This window comes from Sebastes fasciatus, chromosome 3 (genome assembly GCF_043250625.1).
Source record: "Sebastes fasciatus isolate fSebFas1 chromosome 3, fSebFas1.pri, whole genome shotgun sequence".
In the NCBI taxonomy this organism is placed as follows: Eukaryota; Metazoa; Chordata; class Actinopteri; order Perciformes; family Sebastidae; genus Sebastes; species Sebastes fasciatus.
Genome location: NC_133797.1, coordinates 41,005,964 through 41,024,842, shown reverse-complemented (window position 1 = coordinate 41,024,842; position 18,879 = coordinate 41,005,964). Strand labels below are relative to the sequence as shown.

At 40.8% G+C, this 18,879-nt stretch overlaps 3 protein-coding genes across 3 annotated transcripts; 2 read left to right on the top strand and 1 right to left on the bottom strand.

Moving 5' to 3' along the window:
• Positions 1 to 3,123: 3,123 nt before the first annotated feature.
• LOC141762915 (artemin) lies at positions 3,124 to 4,296 on the top strand (the record flags this gene model as incomplete). Its single annotated transcript, XM_074627078.1, has 1 exon — positions 3,124 to 4,296. A coding segment is annotated over one exon (474 nt), but the record flags the coding sequence as incomplete, so codon positions are not given.
• On the bottom strand, positions 4,252 to 11,297 carry wdr83 (WD repeat domain containing 83). The gene is made up of 10 exons (XM_074631298.1): positions 11,145 to 11,297; positions 9,831 to 9,941; positions 9,456 to 9,576; positions 9,163 to 9,268; positions 9,029 to 9,077; positions 8,626 to 8,752; positions 7,227 to 7,294; positions 6,990 to 7,098; positions 6,717 to 6,831; positions 4,252 to 5,444 (listed from the first exon to the last, which is right to left on the bottom strand). Exons 2-10 carry the CDS (start codon positions 9,931 to 9,933, stop codon positions 5,286 to 5,288), a joined length of 957 nt encoding a protein of 318 aa, XP_074487399.1. The 5' UTR covers positions 9,934 to 9,941; positions 11,145 to 11,297; the 3' UTR covers positions 4,252 to 5,285.
• An 82-nt stretch (positions 11,298 to 11,379) lies between these two features.
• On the top strand, positions 11,380 to 17,096 carry wdr83os (WD repeat domain 83 opposite strand). Its single transcript, XM_074631319.1, has 4 exons — positions 11,380 to 11,571; positions 13,163 to 13,268; positions 14,966 to 15,063; positions 16,721 to 17,096. Exons 1-4 carry the CDS (start codon positions 11,519 to 11,521, stop codon positions 16,785 to 16,787), a joined length of 324 nt encoding a protein of 107 aa, XP_074487420.1. The 5' UTR covers positions 11,380 to 11,518; the 3' UTR covers positions 16,788 to 17,096.
• Positions 17,097 to 18,879: the final 1,783 nt, after the last annotated feature.

Genomic DNA, 18,879 nt, shown 5'->3' with positions numbered 1-18,879 from the left:
AATAAAATAAAATAAAATAAAATAAAATAAAATAAAATAAAATAAAATAAAATAAAATTAAATTAAATACAATTAAATAAAGTTAAATTATCATCTTATCACTTTCTGTCTAGCACTATATTTATTTGTTAAACAGGTAGTAGGAGGAACATTATTATTACATGAAAACATCGACCTTCCTTACAGACAATTAAATAAAACAGACAATTTAACCCCTTGTGCCTCACTTTTAAAAAGTTGCTCCGAAGTCCTTAGATAACTTAAAATGTCCGTGCCAAAAAACTGAATTTTCCACTTTCACTGAGTTGAAACTTTTAACCATCTTCAGTCCTGATCCTAACTACCAAATATTAATTCATTTTCTGAATTTTAACCCTTTGAATACCAGTTTGTTTACATAATGCTACTGTTGTTATGAAAAAGATAACACACGAAAATGAAACGATTCTCTGAATTGTTTTCGGGGATATGTAAGTAACATTGATTTTGATGCATTTTTATTTTTTTGTGCAGTGTCAGATTTAAAAAAGTCCCCTTCTTAAAACTGCTAAATACTTTACATTAATATTATTTTCCATTTTCACAGAATTACTGTGAATCTTTTAACCAACTTCAGTCCTGATCCTAATTACCAAATATTTATTATTTTCAGAATTTTAACCCTTTAAAGACCAGTTTGTTTACATAACGTTAATGTTTTTTTAATTATTTTTTGCATACTAAATGCCAGGTTTTTCTTTCATAGTTTTTCACAGTTTTTTGTTCAGTAATCCAGGAATATAGCATGTATTTGCCCCAGAGGGAAAACATGAGAAAATGGCTCAATCTGCTGGAAAATTGTTGTCGTTGTTGTTGTTTGTACGTCGGATGCCCAGAACCCGGAGGAAACCCACACGGACACGGGGAGAACATGCAGACTCCACATAGAAAGGCTCTAATCTGCTGGAAAACAGTATAAACTACCATATTGAAGCCAGGGCTCCAGATTAAAAGCCTGATATAATAGAATACATGATTTTACGCAGTAATGGCCGTGGGATGTGTTTTTAATAAACCCTCATCTTGTTGTTGAGTATGTGTCTACTGCACCAAGCTGCTGGCCCGGTTGCCAGAGTTCTACCATCCTTGGTCTTATACGGTCAAACCCTTTCAATATGAATTTCAAAATGATGACAAATCTGAGTCCGATATAGAAGTCGAGCAGGACAGACGGGTCTAATTTCAAATGTTTAGCAGCTCACAAATTTGGTTCAGTTCTTATTTTCAGTTACATCAGCTTCTAAATAACACCGAGGTGTTTGACCCGTACCTGGATGGCAGAAACTGGGTCCAAATATGCTCACGAACTCCACTCAGCGCCTGCTTAGGGCCCTATAACCGTTACATAATGCATATTCTACATATTCTACATGTCAGACACACATTGCTGATGAAATCCCTCGATTTATGGAGCAGCTCAAGACGAGTCGCCCGTTGAGGAATGTCTGCTGAAACGGGCCCCGTTGTGTTCTAATTATAACCCGACCTCCCTTTTGTTATTCCACCTTTTAAAGTTTTTACTTTTCTTTTATCGATCCTCAGACGTACGATAAGAGAAGAGAATCTGAATACAACGTGGGCCTATTTTAAGACATTCCACAGTGACTCATCTTTAACCTTTTACATTTCCTACACGGATCATGTCTGTGTTTGCGTATTGATAAAGTCTAATGAACGTATCTCTTGGCTCGCCTGCCTTTCCACTTCCGTGTCTGTCTAGCTACCTATCTACTGATTCATTTATCACACATAACTCTCAGCATCATCAACGTGACATCACTGTCCACTCCTTAGCAGCTTTATAGAAGCCCCGAAACCTCCGGGATAATCCATACCGCCAGGGGCCAACATCCTCTGGAAAAACATCTGGGGGGAAACTCAACAATAAGATTTACACCAATTAGATAATCTCAACGGGACAAATTCTAGGTCAAGCGCCCGCCTGCCCTCCTCCGCTCGCTGTCAGGCTCAGGTGAGTGGGATAGTCTGTTGGCAAGTAACGGGTTAGTGTCTGTCTCCCCCCTACACCTCCTCACCTCATCCCTTCACCCCCCCTTCATCTCCGAGGGCTATATATTGGAGGTTGCGACTCGCCTGCATCTTAAGCATCACTCGCACCCGCAGACATTCAAACGCAACACGAGTCTGGTTCAGACGGAGAGCAGACTCTATAGCCATGAGGTCCCTGTTGAAGCTGGTTGTGATTCTGTTTTGCGTCCAGAGGGGAGAGGGCCGCTGGCTGAGATCGCTGATTGGTGAGTACCGGCTGAAGGGAAGGTCGTGACCTATGACCTTTTGGATAAAATCTAATTTTTGCATGCTCTGAGAGCAATATGTTAAATATCGTGTCTAGACTTGTATATGTATCAGTTTAGACTTCCTCTTAAAGGTCCAGTGTGTAACATTTAGGGGGATTTATCAGCAGAAATAGAATATAATATTAATAATTATGTTTTCTTTAGTGTATAATCACCTGATAAGAATCACTGTGTTTTTGTTACCTTAGAATGAAACGTTTATAACTACATACATAGAACTTCATGGAGTAGGCCGCCACATTTCTACAGTAGCCCAGAATGGACAAACCAAACACTGGCTTCTCATATCTTTGAGTTGGCCACCGTAGCTCTCCAAGAAGAAGGAGAAGGAGAAGTTTCAGTTGGTTTCAATCTGCAACCTCGCTGCTAGATGCCACCAGATCCTACACACTGCACCTTTAAAGGGGACATACTGTATCATGCTCATTTTCAGGTTTTGGGTTTCTACTAGAAGATGTTTGTTTTGCACCTTTAAGAAGTTATTCATTTTTATTTAAGACTATAAATAACTGAGGTTGTGTCTAGAAGGAAACCTCTTTCAGAACTTGCAAAAACTCTCACAAGTCTTGCTGCTCGACAACCGATCCTAACCTTAACCATTCAAGGTCAATGCTTCACGTTAACCATCTCCCGAGAGTTTCTCAATTTGTGCTTTACCTTGTAGACCTGACCAATAACTGGTGTCTCAGTGTGGACTGGGTCAAAGCTTGCTCTTTGTATTTTCATTCATTTTGTCCGTCAGATGTATATTTAACTCTTTCTGCCTTTTCCAGATCCGAAACAAGAAACAGCATCTCCACACTCGTCACCAAATGAAGACGAGAGAAACGGAGACGCAGTCGCAGACGACAGCCGAACAGAAGCTTCTGGAGTCGGGCCGTCGCCCGATCCCATCGTCCCGGTCCCAGTCCGGTCACGTCGCTCCACTCCGGACTCCCAGTGCGGCCTGCGCTCCATCCTGCTGCAGGTTCGAAACCTCGGACTGGGGTACGACTCGGACGAGACCGTCCTCTTCAAGTACTGTGGCGGGACGTGTCCCCACGTTCGCTCCAACCACGACCTCACCCTGACCAACCTGCTGCTCAGCGGGGTGCTGCCCCAACCGGCGCCCGGGGAGCTGTGGCACAACGCGCCCTGCTGCCGGCCCACCCACCACGAGGACATGGCCTTCCTCGATAACTCGCACCGCTGGCACAAGGTGGAGAAGCTGTCGGCGGCGGGCTGCAGTTGCGTCGGCTAGACGGTTGAGAGGGTGGAAGTGAGAGGGTCGGGGAGTGTTTCTATTGTAATGTCTGTAAATGAAGAGTTTTATTCCAAAGTGACAAACAATTTAAGCTATTTTCCTTTTGAAAACCTCGTGAATCCAGTTGTGTTGATTTAAATGTTAGACTTCATCTAATGGGCCTCAGTAGGATCAGAATTTTATTACTTTTGGCATTTAAAAAGCTACTCCCACAGCAGTCAAGCTAAAACATACGGCTGCTCTTCTTGGTCTAAAAGGGGAAATGTGAACGGAGACGTGATTCTACTACAAGCTACTTGACTATTTTTATAAATAAGCTGACAACACGTATTTATTTAAAATCTTCAGTGCAATTCTGGGGTTAACAGTAGAATGGATTATATGTACGAAGCTGCGTAGATACAGACGCCACACAGCCGAGTGAAGCTCTTTACAAGTCAGACTTATCCGTCAACACTTTTAAAACAAATGTATTTATGTAAGATAAGTTATTTATTTATTTGATTCCATTCTTTTGTCATAATGATTAACTTATTTTGTAATGTGTTGATTGAGTGTGCAGTTCCTAATAAAGATAAACTTGTACAGAACTAACCAGTGTTGGGTTATTAGTGAGTGTTATTAGTATCAAGAGAGAAATTACATCATTCATTTATGCAAGAAAATGTTTATTCAAGGTTTTGTACAAAAATATATGTTTTGCACACGTACAAAATCTGATTCCTGGATTATTTAGTTAACTCTTATGATGAACTAAAACTAGATTCACATCAACATCAGTTCTCTGACTGTCAGCTGGTATGTTCAGCCTTTTCTCTCTAGAGGGTTAAATCTTACATCTCACATAGACTCCAGTTAGGATCTTATTCAAGTTGCTCACATGAGAATATTTCTATTCCTTTCCAACGACCGTGTGTTCACAGACACAGAAACTAAATGTGGGAATAAGATCGCCACCATCAGAGGCCTGGACTAGGAAGCAGGATTAGTGAGGTAACTTCAGGTTTAACCCTTCAGGGTGTTTCTTCCTACGCCGGTGGTTCACTTTTTACTGAAGGGTAAATCGCCATGGTAACTGATGCTGAACAGCTAACCTGCACCGCCTACTGACCAATCAGAGCTCGGTGAGCCGATCGTATGATAATATTGCACAAAGACGAAGACGTTACAGTCATAATCCAGACTAAAAACAACACAGTTTAAACTGACAGATGCAGGAAGGACATCTGGCTGGATGCTGAGGGTGTTTACCGCTTTGGATTATGGTTTTATATTTATTTTTTTACTTGTTCTCAAGTCCGTTTCACACCGCCGGAGACGGGGACGCAGCTGACAGAAGGCTGAAATAGTCATACACGCCACAACATTATCAATATCATAACATAAACTACTGTAATCTAATCATCCATTATGCTCTGAAAGCTTTTATAACATCACTGCCCCATCTAGACGACTATATCTGACTTTTAAGTATTCCGTTAAATTAATAAACCTGTTAATTTACGCATTCGCACATCGGGAGTTTCTTCTTTTGCCAGCTGTCCTTCCTGCATTTGGCAGCTTCAACTGTGTTACTTTTAGTCTGACTATGTGTTTAACTTCTTGGTATTTGTCTAATATAATAGTTTGCTCAAAAATGAACCTTCTCAGCATGCACACGTAGCTTCTGACTACTTCCACCGTCTCTACGTGGCCATGGCGTCCTCCTCCTCCGTCTCCTCGGGCTCCGCCCCCCACACCTGGACGCGTCCCTCCATTGCTGTGAGGAGGCAGGTGTCTGTGTGGTGGAAGGACAACGACTGGACCACGGCTTTCCCCACCGGCAGTTTCAATGACAAAGATCCCTGGAGGACAGAAAAAGAAACACATGCTTTCAGAACGCTTTCTATATCTGTTTCTAACACAACGTTAGAACATACCTGTCTGAAGTTTGGTGGACGAATGTCTAATTTTGGAGGACTTATTGATTTCATGTGCTGGTGGGATGTAACTCGGAGGTTACAGGCTTCTGTCCTGTATGAAAGTGAGCTGTTTAGTATCCGTGGACGTTTGAACTGAATGCCAACTAGCTCCTTCTTTTGTCTGTTTCTGTCTATTTAAAGGGATAGTTCCTAGAGTACATTTTACAAGTCTTGACATTTTTTGAGAAACCCACTACATATATTCATTATTATCATTATTTTATTTATTTACTTTTTAAATATATATTTTTTTTCTCTTTATATATATATATATATATACATATGTATATATATATACATATGTATATATGTATATATATATATAAAAATAAAAAAAATAATTAAAAAGTAAATAAATAAAATAATAATATTAATGTATGTATGTGTGTATATATATATATATATATATATATATGTATGTATATATATATATATATACACACATACATACATTAATATTATTATTTTATTTATTTACTTTTTCATTATTTTTTTTATTTTTCTATCATATCTATCAATGTTCTATTTCCTTTATTTTATTTATATATGTTAGAGATATGATAGATATTTCCTCTGCATTGTCTATAATTTTAACTTTATTTATCGAACATTTTGAATATATCTTCCAGTTGGCTTTCACACCTGATGCGAACTGTGCCCGAGTACACATGATCTGTACTCGAGACCACCTTTTCAAGTGTACTCGAGGCACAGATCGACTTACCGTGCCCGAGTACACATGATCCGGTACGGAGCGTTCACACTAATCAAACGAACTGGACTTTGGAGACAAGTGCACCCTCACAGATTGAGGCAGCGGTAGACCAGCAACTCCTGTGTTTTCCGAGGTAAAATTACTGTTTTTGTCAAAGGAGTCTGTTGGCTTCGGAAAGGGCTGTCTGACGGCAAGGTAAAGTGGTGAAAATATTCTAAATATAGCGTACACTCAAACAGCAGTACATTGCTTTGCTCCCGTGCTGGTACTCCTGTCTGCTTCTACTAACTCCATCTACTGTAGGTAATACACTCACTATGGAGAAGTAGCTCTTATGACCCCACTGAGAAACACCTGAACTCCCTTTAAGTTCCCTTTAAGTTCTGTAAAATACTTTATGTTTAATGCACTATGAACATAAATGTCAGCAGACACTTCACCTCCACCAGGTCCCAGCAGTAGACGTGACCATCCTCAGAGCAGCTCAGAACGTGGGTATCTTTATTGGACAGGCAGCAGTCCAGCTTATAGCCCTTCATCTTGTGTCCCGTATACCTGAGTGAAACAAACAAACACAATAAACATCATAACAACGGGAGTCTGTGTGCCATGTTTTACAATTAGATCTTTTTTTTGGGGATTAGTTGACTGGTAAGTGAAGCCATGATCGGGGGGGGTACACCACACTGTAGATGAGACTGAACAGCACTCACTCTCCCAGCATCTCCCCGGTGCTCTTGTCCAGCAGCCGGACGGTTGAATCCAGACTGGAGCTCAGAGTGCACTGACCGTCCTGACTGAAGCACACACACGTGATTGGACCTGCAACACACAAACAAGTTCCACGGTCTCTGTATATTCTACCACTTCTACCGATGAAAACAGTAAAAGTTATTGTTATTACTCTTAATGAATGCTGAACATGTATCGTGAAATAGAAGATCACTTACTGCTGATGAAGTCAACATGCAGCTGTCCCATTCTCAGGTCGTAGCGCCGCACTCGGCCATCCACCGACCTGAACAACACAAGTCAACCGTCACATGCATTGAAATTCAGGGATCTGAAGGAATTTAACTGCACAAACAATGTGCAGAGAAAGAAATAATTATATACTAAAAATGTTCTTGGACGGATAGATTAAGACGAATTGGTTTTTGAAATTTGAGGAATTTTGTATTTTTTCTTTTTCACATTCTTGAACGGTGAACATCGTGGTTTAGTTTTGGATCGACGCCGGGGCGGACGGTTGGTTTACGTGATTGATGGAGTATTGATGGATTAGTATAGACGTGGGGTGGGTGCTTCTTCCTACTTCATTTCAGACATGAAATGTTGGTTTATATACTTTATATGTTCAACGTTATTTGTTGTTTTTGTTTTTTACATATAAATCTTATTCTTATTTTTTAAATGTTCGAAATGAAGTATATTCAATACAATTCAATTGTTTTCAAACACATCTAGTCCAACAGGTAGCGAGGTAAGGTAAGGGAAGATAAAACTGTGGATACATTGGGCCTCATGTAAGAAACACTCGTACGAACAGGTTCGCTTTTAAGTGGCTTGTAGAACTTGTCACATTTTCTCGTGACTTTTCTCTCAGGTCCGAACACTATTTACGAGTCCCCCAGACCCGTCGTAGGAGTCATGTGCTGCTGTTATCCAAACCTACGTTTTTCACTGATGGATCGTATCTATATTTCATTACTTTGAAGCAATTTTGAGTTTGAAAATCATATATAAATTACACTTCATAATTATGTTGACATTATCCTGTTTGACTCTGCAATTCGAATTATAGTATAATTCTAACTGTATTAATATGGCCTAAAGATCTCATCATTAACTTAACTTGGCCATTGATGCTATTATATAACACTACAATACCAATATGATCATCTCAAAGTGCAAAACTACTTAAATGATGCACTAATTGACGGTTAATTTGTGTCTATATAATAAGGTCAACAGGAAGTGGAACCGGGCGCGTCGTAGCTGACTTACAGATGAATGGGGCAGGACGCATAGCCTTATAATGGTATCATTGGGGTGTTAATTATGCTAATTTACAATTTTTCATGAACAAGCGCTCATTTACACACGTGTGGCGTTCATCATGTTTACGCAGTTATCTGAAGTTAGGAGCGTTTCCTGAATCTGACGTGGCTCACCTCGTACGAGGCTCAACGTCTTTCTTTGCTTCCAGTACAAATCTAAACTAAGCTGCAGTCTGAGTGAGCAGGAGATATACTGTAAGAGATTTGTAATCAATATAATCTTAAGATTAACTCCAACACTGTAGATGACTTATATTGTCTTTCATGGTGAAATGTTTACTGTGCTGACCCGGTGAGCAGCTCGTGTTGCATCACTTTCAGGCTGCTGACGCCGTCCGTAGCCTCGTCTAGAACCTGGATGGGCTCGAATCTTCTGGACCTGGTGTCCCAGCACCGGACTGTCCCGTCTATGGACCCTGGATGAGGAGAAAAACACAGAAAACACACACATGCACCATAAATAAATTAGAATACACATTTATTGACACGATTAGAATCAGTTGATGATCAGTACCAGTGTTGATGAGTTGGTCACAATTTAACATCAATAATACAGACTAAGAAACAAACAAAGACAACTCAATGTTCAAGTGGCAAGATATTTCACATAATACACGTCGACTATCCAAGATATTTCACACAGTGTATACTGAATTATGTATTGTAGACGTTTTACACGGGTGAAGACTCACCAGACAAGATGACGGTTGCCTCCTCGTTGAACTGGACACAGTTGACTTTCTGTGAGCAGAACATGTATGAGTGAGATATCAAAAACTGAAAGAAAGAACAAATAAACCAAAAGTACGGAGACAGCAGAACTGACCCCAGCGTGACCTCTGAGTTTGCGTGTGACCTGGCCCGTGGCGACATCCCACAGGATCACAGTCTTATCCGAGCTGCAGGAGCACAGCTGGCTGTTGTCAAAGGAACTGTTGAAACAGCCAATGAGAGACAAAACACTCTTTCTTCATGTGCTTACAACTTAAACTCATTTATCGTGCAGCGTGATGCTATATTGCTGAATCAGCCTCCTTCCTGAGGAGGAGGAGGAGGAGGAGGAGGAGGAGGAGGAGGAGGAGGAGGAGGAGGAGGAGGAGGCTGTGACGATTCTCTCACCCATCGGCATCCAGAACCTCGTATCCGTGGCCGCAGTACGTCTTCAGCAGCGTGCCTCGGCTCACGCTCCACAGCTTCAGAGATTTGTCACTGCCACAAGACAGCAGGTAGTTCCCGTCAGCTGACCGAGCAGGAGAGACACGAGACAGAGGCAGGTATAAGCTAATGACATGTCATGGATGACTCGTGATGACTCACATGGAGAGTTCACACAAGATAAGATAAGATAAGATAAGATAACTCTTTATTAATCCCCCTCAAATCTTGGACATCAGTTTAAACCAGATATTTCTCATTAAATGCAAGCTACTTCATGTCCATATCTCAACAGTCTCATCAACATTATGGTGATAAATATGTTTGGTTCTTTCTCACCGTTGAAGCGGACAGCCCTGACGGCTCCTTGCTGACAGTCGATGGTCCTGAGCAGGTGTTGAGGGAGCTGAGGAGCCTGAGGTCTGGGCTCAGGGAACGCCATCACATAACCTGAGTGGAAAAACACAAAGATGTGAGATACACTACCAACTCCCCCTTCATGACAGTTAGTCAGTTCAGTAGTTTGGTAAAGTTGGAAAGATATTCACATATTTGAACTTCCCGGATCAATAACTCATAAGCCAAACGTTGTTAAAACATAAAAGATGTCTCTTTCTAACAGTAGTAAGGCAGACAACGAGCTACAACCTCATTTTAATCAAAACGAGCCGTCCTCCGAGCTGGACACATAACATTGGTCTCAACCATGAAGAGTGAAGTGATTTTGGTGGTGCTACACTGTACAAGACTGAAGTTATTGAATATTTTTCCCATTAAAAAATTCACCAAAATTATGTAAAATCATATTTTTCCAAAGTAAGTACTGTAGTATAACCAGTATAACTGGTTTTAACAGTTATTAGTTTTAACAGTTACTGGTTTTAACAGTTACTAGTTTTAACAGTTACTGGTTTTAACAGTTACTGGTTTTAACAGTTACTAGTTTTAACAGTTATTAGTTTTAACAGTTACTGGTTTTAACAGTTACTGGTTTTAACAGTTACTGGTTTTAACAGTTACTGGTTTTAACAGTTACTAGTTTTAACAGTTACTGGTTTTAACAGTTACTGGTTTTAACAGTTACTGGTTTTAACAGTTACTAGTTTTAACAGTTATTAGTTTTAACAGTTACTGGTTTTAACAGTTACTGGTTTTAACAGTTACTGGTTTTAACAGTTACTGGTTTTAACAGTTACTGGTTTTAACAGTTACTAGTTTTAACAGTTACTGGTTTTAACAGTTACTGGTTTTAACAGTTACTAGTTTTAACAGTTATTAGTTTTAACAGTTACTGGTTTTAACAGTTACTAGTTTTAACAGTTACTAGTTTTAAGTTACTGGTTTTAACAGTTACTGGTTTTAACAGTTACTGGTTTTAACAGTTACTGGTTTTAACAGTTACTGGTTTTAACAGTTACTAGTTTTAACAGTTACTGGTTTTAACAGTTACTGGTTTTAACAGTTACTGGTTTTAACAGTTACTAGTTTTAACAGTTACTAGTTTTAACAGTTACTAGTTTTAACAGTTACTGGTTTTAACAGTTACTGGTTTTAACAGTTACTGGTTTTAACAGAATTAGCATGTTATGCTAACATTGTTATGCTGTTACCTTTCTGTGCTACTTAGCTACTTATTTAACTTACTTGAACCGTTTTATCCGAGTTCAGCTTCAGTGGAGTGCCATATTTGTCCTCGTGGTGCCGTTAATATTCATAATAATAGTAGATATGATGAGTTTGTGATGAGTTTATAACATCAACAGCTTCATTCATTCAGTTCAGCCACCATGTTGGCTGCTACGCGCAATGCACTCTGGGATCAGAAATACTCCTGTCAAAATAAAAGTCTGAAAACCTTCCCCCTAGTTTAATCCTGGCCTTTGCGTTACATTGCGCTTTTGTTTTGAAACTCACCGGATATGAGTACACGGCTCTGCTCTGTTCATGAAGAAGCTGCTGAGCTTCGTTAGCTCCTCTGAGTTCAGATTAATCTCTTTATTACACTGATACCCTCTTTTACCCGGGAAATGATGACTACCAACAACACGGCGGACCCGAGGCGACACAATAAGATCTTACGGTGATTTAATACACAACACTACAAGATGATACCGATGGGATTAACCTAGCTAACCGCTATTAGCCATGCTAACAGCTAACAGGCTAACAGGCTAACAGCTAACAGGCTAACAGCTAAGTAGCTAACAGGCTAACAGCTAAGTAGCTAACCGCTAACAGGCTAACAGCTAAGTAGCTAACAGGCTAACAGCTAACAGGCTAACAGCTAAGTAGCTAACAGCTATCTAGCTAACAAGCTAACAGGCTAACTAGCTAACAGGCTAACTAGCTAACAGGCTAACAGCTATCTAGCTAACAGGCTAACAGCTAACAAGCTAACAGGCTAACAGCTAACAAGCTAACAGGCTAACTATCTAACAGCTATCTAGCTAACAAGCTAACAGCTAACTGGCTAACAGCTAACAAGCTAACAAGCTAACAGCTAACAAGCTAACAGGCTAACAGCTAACTATCTAACAGCTATCTAGCTAACAAGCTAACAGCTAACTGGCTAACAGCTAACAGGCTAACTAGCTAACAGCTAACATCATAAACTACTTATGGAAACAAAGTGTTTTATTCCATGTTAAATTGAAACAGAAAGGCTTATTGTTAACAGCTATCTAACTAACAAGCTAACAGCTAACTGGCTAACAGCTAACAAGCTAACAGGCTAACAAGCTAACAGGCTAACAGCTAACAGGCTAAGTAGCTAACCGCTAACAGCTAAGTAGCTAACAGGCTAACAGCTAAGTAGCTAACAGCTAAGTAGCTAACAGGCTAACTAGCTAACAGGCTAACTAGCTAACAGCTAACTAGCTAACAGCTATCTAGCTAACAGGCTAACAGCTAACAAGCTAACAGGCTAACAGCTAACTATCTAACAGCTATCTAGCTAACAAGCTAACAGCTAACTGGCTAACAGCTAACAAGCTAACAAGCTAACAGGCTAACAGCTAACAAGCTAACAGGCTAACAGCTAACTATCTAACAGCTATCTAGCTAACAAGCTAACAGCTAACTGGCTAACAGCTAACAGGCTAACAGCTAACAGGCTAACAGCTAACATCATAAACTACTTATGGAAACAAAGTGTTTTATCCCACGTTAAATTGAAACAGAAAGGCTTATTGTTGTCTGGAAGGGGATTACTGAAGAAGTACACAGTAAAGGTAGTTCACAGGATTTGAGTAAGTAGTCTATGAAGTACTAAATCTAAATATTAAACTACTGTTCTGTTCCTTAATCACAAATCATGGATCTGAAACCACACGCACCGTCTTTTACTTTGAAATCTGGACCGGAAGTATGACTTTATTCTCTAATACTACGACTCTATTCTCGAAATGTCAGATTTCTTTATCCTGCCCTAATCCTCCGTGGTAAGACTTCAGTAAATCCCTGCAGCCAGGTTCTGAAATGTGGTGACCTGTCCAGATAGGTGGAGGCTGTTATAGCAGCACGGTGGTGATAAACAAGCACCTATGGGTGTAATGTGATATGTAGTAGTAATAGTAACATAGGGCCAGTGGTGTAACAGTGCAGACAGAAGTCAGTGCTTGTTATCTTGGTTATTGGTTGTTTTTGGTTGTAATATGTTTGTGGTGTTGCAGGTACAAGCCTCCAAGCACAGAGGCCAATCCCACTCTGGAGGACCCCACGCCTGACTACATGAACCTGCTCGGCATGATCTTCAGCATGTGTGGGCTGATGCTCAAGGTGACCTACACACACACACACACACACACACACACACACACACACACACACACACACACACACACACACACACACACACACACACAGCCTCACATTAAACCTCTCCTCTCTCCCTTGTCCTCTGCCTCTGTGTACGTCTACATGTGATTGTGTGTCCACTCTAAAGGGGTGAATGGTAGACCTTGGTCCAGCCCAATCTCTCCATTTAGAAGATTAAAGGTAAACTCACCTTTCAGATGAAAGGATGAAGGGCAGCTTTTGACTTTCAGCTCTAAGGACACAATACAGGAAACAAAGAGGGGACAGCAGCAGGCTCATGTGGTGCAACAGTCCAATAATCCATCATTTACTTAACCCTCTGAGATCCACAATAGAGCCGGTTTAGTCTTCTTTAGGGGGGTCCAGGGGTCTTTAGGGGGAGATAGCAGGTCAACGGTAGATGTCACATAGAAGTGGTGAACATCATCTGAAAGCTGGAACCTGAAGATTAATTTGAGATGCAGCTCAGCACTGTGTGTCAAGTTCTTCTAGTCATAAATCAGAAATAAACATGAATTAATTGTGAGAGTGTATAAGGTTTTAGAACCCATACACGGGATGGCATTCCTGTACAGAACTTCTCTGCCCCTAGTCCAGCTCTAGGCCTCTTATATACTCAGGACAATTGCTTTGAACTGTTTCACGATCGAGGCTAGTGGGTAAGGGAGCTCCAAAGCTTTGGAATAATCTTCTGCGTTCTATCAAATGTTCCTCCTCCATTGACACTTTTAAGACACACCTCAAGACATACTTATTCTCAATGGCCTTTGCTCTTAGTGGTTATAATGTTTTAGTAAACTCTTATTTTTTATAAATTGCTCTGGCAAGTTTTATTCTGTTTGCATTGTATTTTATCCATTGCATTCTATTGTTATTTTGTTGATGATATTTTACTCGCTGTTCACTTTAACTCGTACAGCACTTGGTCAGCTCCAGTTGTTATTGAACGTGCTGTACAGATGTACTTGACTTCAGAATATCTTTATCTTTGGAGTTGTGTTGTCCTGTTTGGGAATTTTGTAGGGATGATACCAGGGAATGAAATCAACACCTGCCACCTGCCAAATACAGGGTAAATGTTGGCTGTGGCAGGCACAAATTTCAGGTCACCATGGCTTTCCTTATAATAAGAAATATTATATTAAGATATTTGAGCCGCATAAAATCATTTGACGGGTTTACAGTCCTGCGTCTTTTTTTTGTCAGAGCATTGGATTTATTGATTGCTGTCGGGGTGTAACGAAAATTTCAACAAATATAACAACTCTAGCTTTAAGGTTTCATGATATATTCCATATTTCTACTGTCTTAACATATCTAAAGCGTTCTACATAGATTTCAAAAGTGGCAGACAAAAAAATTGAGTGCCCGGTAGAAATGTTCAGTGGCAGGTGAGGAAGAAATAAATTTCAGACCCTGTTTGATCCACCACGTTACGCGTCTTTGTATACTGGCCGGGATACGGGCAGTTTCCAAATGACACCATTTTGAACTGAAGGTCATCATGTACTCGTTGATTCAGTGCCATTTATCACTAACTATGCTGTTGTCCAGCTGTCTCCCAAGTCTTCATCTATCTTCAAAGTATATAGATTTACATGTTGGCCTTTAACAACACGAGCGTGTGCAGCTAACCTTCTGTAACCTGTGTGTTTCAGCTGAAGTGGTGTGCCTGGATCGCAGTCTACTGCTCTTTCATCAGCTTTGCAAACTCCAGAAGCTCGGAGGACACCAAACAGATGATGAGCAGCTTCATGTGAGTATACGCCACCATGTGTTGATGCATACAGGATGCACTACTATGTGTGTCCTCATTGTGAACCATTGTTACACTAATGTATGTTGAACTTGAATACCTATATCTTTACTGTCTGGTATTGGGGATGTGTCTCTCCTCTCTGTTGCAGAGGAACGGGCTACTAAAGGGACTAACGTGAATTATTCAGCTTTAAATCTGTAGGTTAGACTCTCTTCTGTCTGCCACTGAGACTTTAGATGAGCCAACTCTAATGTCCAAAAGCTTTTAACTGTGTGACCTCCAGGGGTGGTACACTTCCATTTGCTTATAAAAGAGTACTACAGTAGGGCACCCGTCCAGGCCTCGCAGACACATTTGCAATGAGGAAAAAAACCTCGTGGTCCATCGTCTAGATGAGGTCGTATTAAAGACGAGCATGATGCACTCATAGTTTAGTAACGTGAAATGTTTGGCTCAGCAAGTAATGTCAGACAGTGAACTTAATGCGCCGGCCTGGTGTGCACAGAAGAAGCTGGTTCAAGGCCAGTTTTAGGACATTTGTTAATAGCCAAGATATGATGTAAGAATCCCGTAGTTATTAAACAAAGGTGAGTGCCGATACAGGATGGAAGAGCCGTGGAGGGCAGGTATGTCATCTGGGTTATCAGGTGAAGCTGCCTTCATTCCTTCAGTGGCTTCTCATGGCTCAGGGATTAACTCTCTTTACCTGCATCGCTGCTGATCAGACATGATAATACGTCATCGTTTCATAATACGTCAGCAAAATATCTTGTTGAATTGGAGTGTGTTTTTTACATATTCAGAGAAATAACTCACAAATCTTCGAGATAATAAAGTCATACATTTAAACTCGTGGAAATAGTGGAGTGTTAAACCGTGGTAACGTCAGCCGCCATCTGAATGTCGTTAGGATGGTAAGGATGGCATCTGTGCGAGGCGAAGGTCCTGAAAGATACAAATTAGGGCTGTCAATTGATTAAAATATTAATCGCACATTTTGTATCTGTTCAAAATGTACCTTAAAGGGAGATTTGTCAAGTATTTAATACTCTTATCAACATGGGAGTGGACAAATATGCTGCTTTATGCAAATGTATGTATATATTTATTATTGTAAATCAATTAACAACACATTCAAATCATAACATGTCAAACTGCAGCCCAACAGGCAACAACAGCTGTCAGTGTGTCAGTGTGCTGACTTGACTATGACTTGCCCGAAACTGCATGTGATTATCATAAAGTGGGCATGTCTGTAAAGAGGAGACTCGTGGGTACCCATAGAACCCATTTACATTCACTGATCTGGAGGTCAGAGGTCAAGGGACCCCTTTGAAAATGGACATGACAGTTTTTCTTCACCATAATGTAGTTTGGAGCGTTATTTAACCTCCTTTACGACAAGCTAGTATGACATGTTGGTACCGATGGATTCATCAGGTTTTCTAGTTTCATAAGATGCCACTGAGCTGCTACAACCTAAAAATGTGTTAATTCTTTACTCAATGCTTTCTTTACTTGCAATAAATGCCATAATAAATTACGCATTTTCTCCAACATGTATGGATTACCACGAAATTCATTAAACGGAGGTAAGATGTTTCAGTTTGACTTTAAAACTAAGATCTCCTCCCGTTCTCTGTGCCGCCTGCAGGCTGTCCATCTCAGCAGTTGTGATGTCCTACCTCCAGAACCCACAGCCGATGTCACCGCCATGGTAACCGAGGGCCAATCGCAGAAGAGCGTAGAATCGGTGGATGCCGGCGTTGGTGACGAAACAGCTGATTGGCCCCTCTGGCCCTCATCGTTGAGGAAAACCAGAGACGGAAAGGAAGATAATATGATAGACGGAGAAGGAAAGAGGAGACACATGACCAGGAGGGGTTGGACAGTAACGAGGACACTACGTCAAAGACGGAGACATCTTTTACTGCGCTCTCATGTTTTTCTCTTATCAACCTTTTCTAAGTTTGTTTGTTGATGAAATCTGTTGCAGGATGTCATAAATAAAGTTGTAGGATTTTAAAGGAGCTGCTTGCTTCTATTTGTCATTGGAAGAACATGTTAATACGATGTAACAGTAATATGTAGTAGTATTTACTGTTTTATCAAATTAAATCTTGGATTCTCGTATTTTTCTGAAGCTCCAATCTGATTTCGTGCTAAATAACAAAGTGTCTTAAAAGCAAACACTAATGTCTCTCCCAGTAAAGGTGCTCGTTCAGTTACATTTACTTTATTTCACCATAATAATTGAATAATTGAGTGTTTGATGCTCAAAATCTCCTGGGAGATGACCCCCAGACCATGGGTGCCGGAAATAGGAGGGCCAAGGGGCCATTGGCCCCCCTACTTTACAGCCATGTCCCACTTTCTTTTTAAGGTCACCAATCACTATCGCCGCAAATGCCCGTTTACTGCAACACGGTAAAAAGACATTTCAGTCATTCCCGTGCACCCCGTGCATGTCCAGACTGGAGGCTCCTCCTCATGGCTCTGTTTTCAGGCTTTAGTAAATCTAGTCCGTGACGGGAGACTTTGACCAATCACAGGTCATTTCAGAGAGAGAGCGTTCCTATTGGCTGTGCTCCGGTCATGTGACCAGATCTTGGCGTTCCTTCAACAGATTTCACAATGGCGGCCGCGTCACAAACTTTTTAATTTTACAGTTAAACAGTACACTACAAGATGATTCTGAAAACATCTGAGGAGAGAAATAGACATTAACGTAACAGAATATTGATTAATATTTGATCAGCCTAGTTTGACCGTTTGGTCGGAGTTCACGAGTGATTGACAGCCGGCTCTCATAGACGGCAGCTGGACAGCAGACCTCAGATCAGCTCTTACTGCTTGTTTTCGTCCGGTCTGTGAAATCTTGCCGATGCCGTTAGGAGCACCGGAGGACACAGAAGGAACGTGATTTTTTTCAGGTGTTGCTTTTTTATAGAAATACATTTTTTTAATCATATTTGCTCCAATCTCACGTACTACAGCTTTAATCTGGTCAGCAGCTGTCTGCACGGCTCCGTCGCAGCTGAGTCCCACGTTTTTTTTTACAAAAAATATGTAAACGTGAGGTTGATGCCCAATAAAAAAAAAGCACTGAGTAATATATTTATCCACGTTTTGCAATCTACCTCGAGTGTAGAAATGTCACATTGTCATTATAGCGGCTGAGCCGTCTCAAAGGTCTGAACCTAGAAGCGCCTCTGGCACAGATTTCCTCCATATTGGAGTTTTTATGGTGTGCATTCATGTGTTCTGTAGCACACACATCAGCAGACATCGATCCGGTGAGAGGTTTCCCTCATCTGCTGTTACATGTGACTGAGGTCTATCCCCCTCCAGCCTCTCATCTCCCTCCTCTACAACACATGCACACATTAAGTGTTTGTGTGTGTGCTGATGACGGAGCAGAAGTTGGGGAGTCAGCTGGATGTGGGTCTGATTTAGTGGCGTATAACTCATCATGTCTCCCCAGGCCTGGCTACTACTTGGGCCGCTTGGCTTGCAGCCACCAGTTTCAGCAAACTCCGGTGGATTTTCTCCTGATGTCATCCTGACTCTCACCGCCGCTAACTCACTCTTAAACAACTCCCTTTATCCCATTGTTGTCCCAGTCATAATGCTGCATTTGTTGTCGATTGCTATCAGAAGAGAGGATATTGAATTGGTCCGAGTCAGCAGTTATCGTCTGCATTGATCGGTGGGCTGCGTAATTTGGATATTAAAAACTGTCACAGTTTGCTGAATGTAGATCTTTAAGTTCAGCGGGTTGACGGGCTGGAGGCGATTTTAATTAAATCTAAT

Coding starts and splice junctions, on each gene's coding strand:
- wdr83os (XM_074631319.1), top strand. CDS start 11,519: ATGATGACTACCAACAACACGGCGGACCCGAGGCGACACAATAAGATC. Junction 11,572..13,162: donor CGACACAATAAGATCTTACG/GTGATTTAATAC, acceptor GTGGTGTTGCAG/GTACAAGCCTCCAAGCACAG. Junction 15,064..16,720: donor CAGATGATGAGCAGCTTCAT/GTGAGTATACGC, acceptor TGCCGCCTGCAG/GCTGTCCATCTCAGCAGTTG.
- wdr83 (XM_074631298.1), bottom strand. CDS start 9,933: ATGGCGTTCCCTGAGCCCAGACCTCAGGCTCCTCAGCTCCCTCAACAC. Junction 9,269..9,455: donor GAGGTTCTGGATGCCGATGG/GTGAGAGAATCG, acceptor CTGTTTCAACAG/TTCCTTTGACAACAGCCAGC. Junction 9,078..9,162: donor AACTCAGAGGTCACGCTGGG/GTCAGTTCTGCT, acceptor TTCTGCTCACAG/AAAGTCAACTGTGTCCAGTT.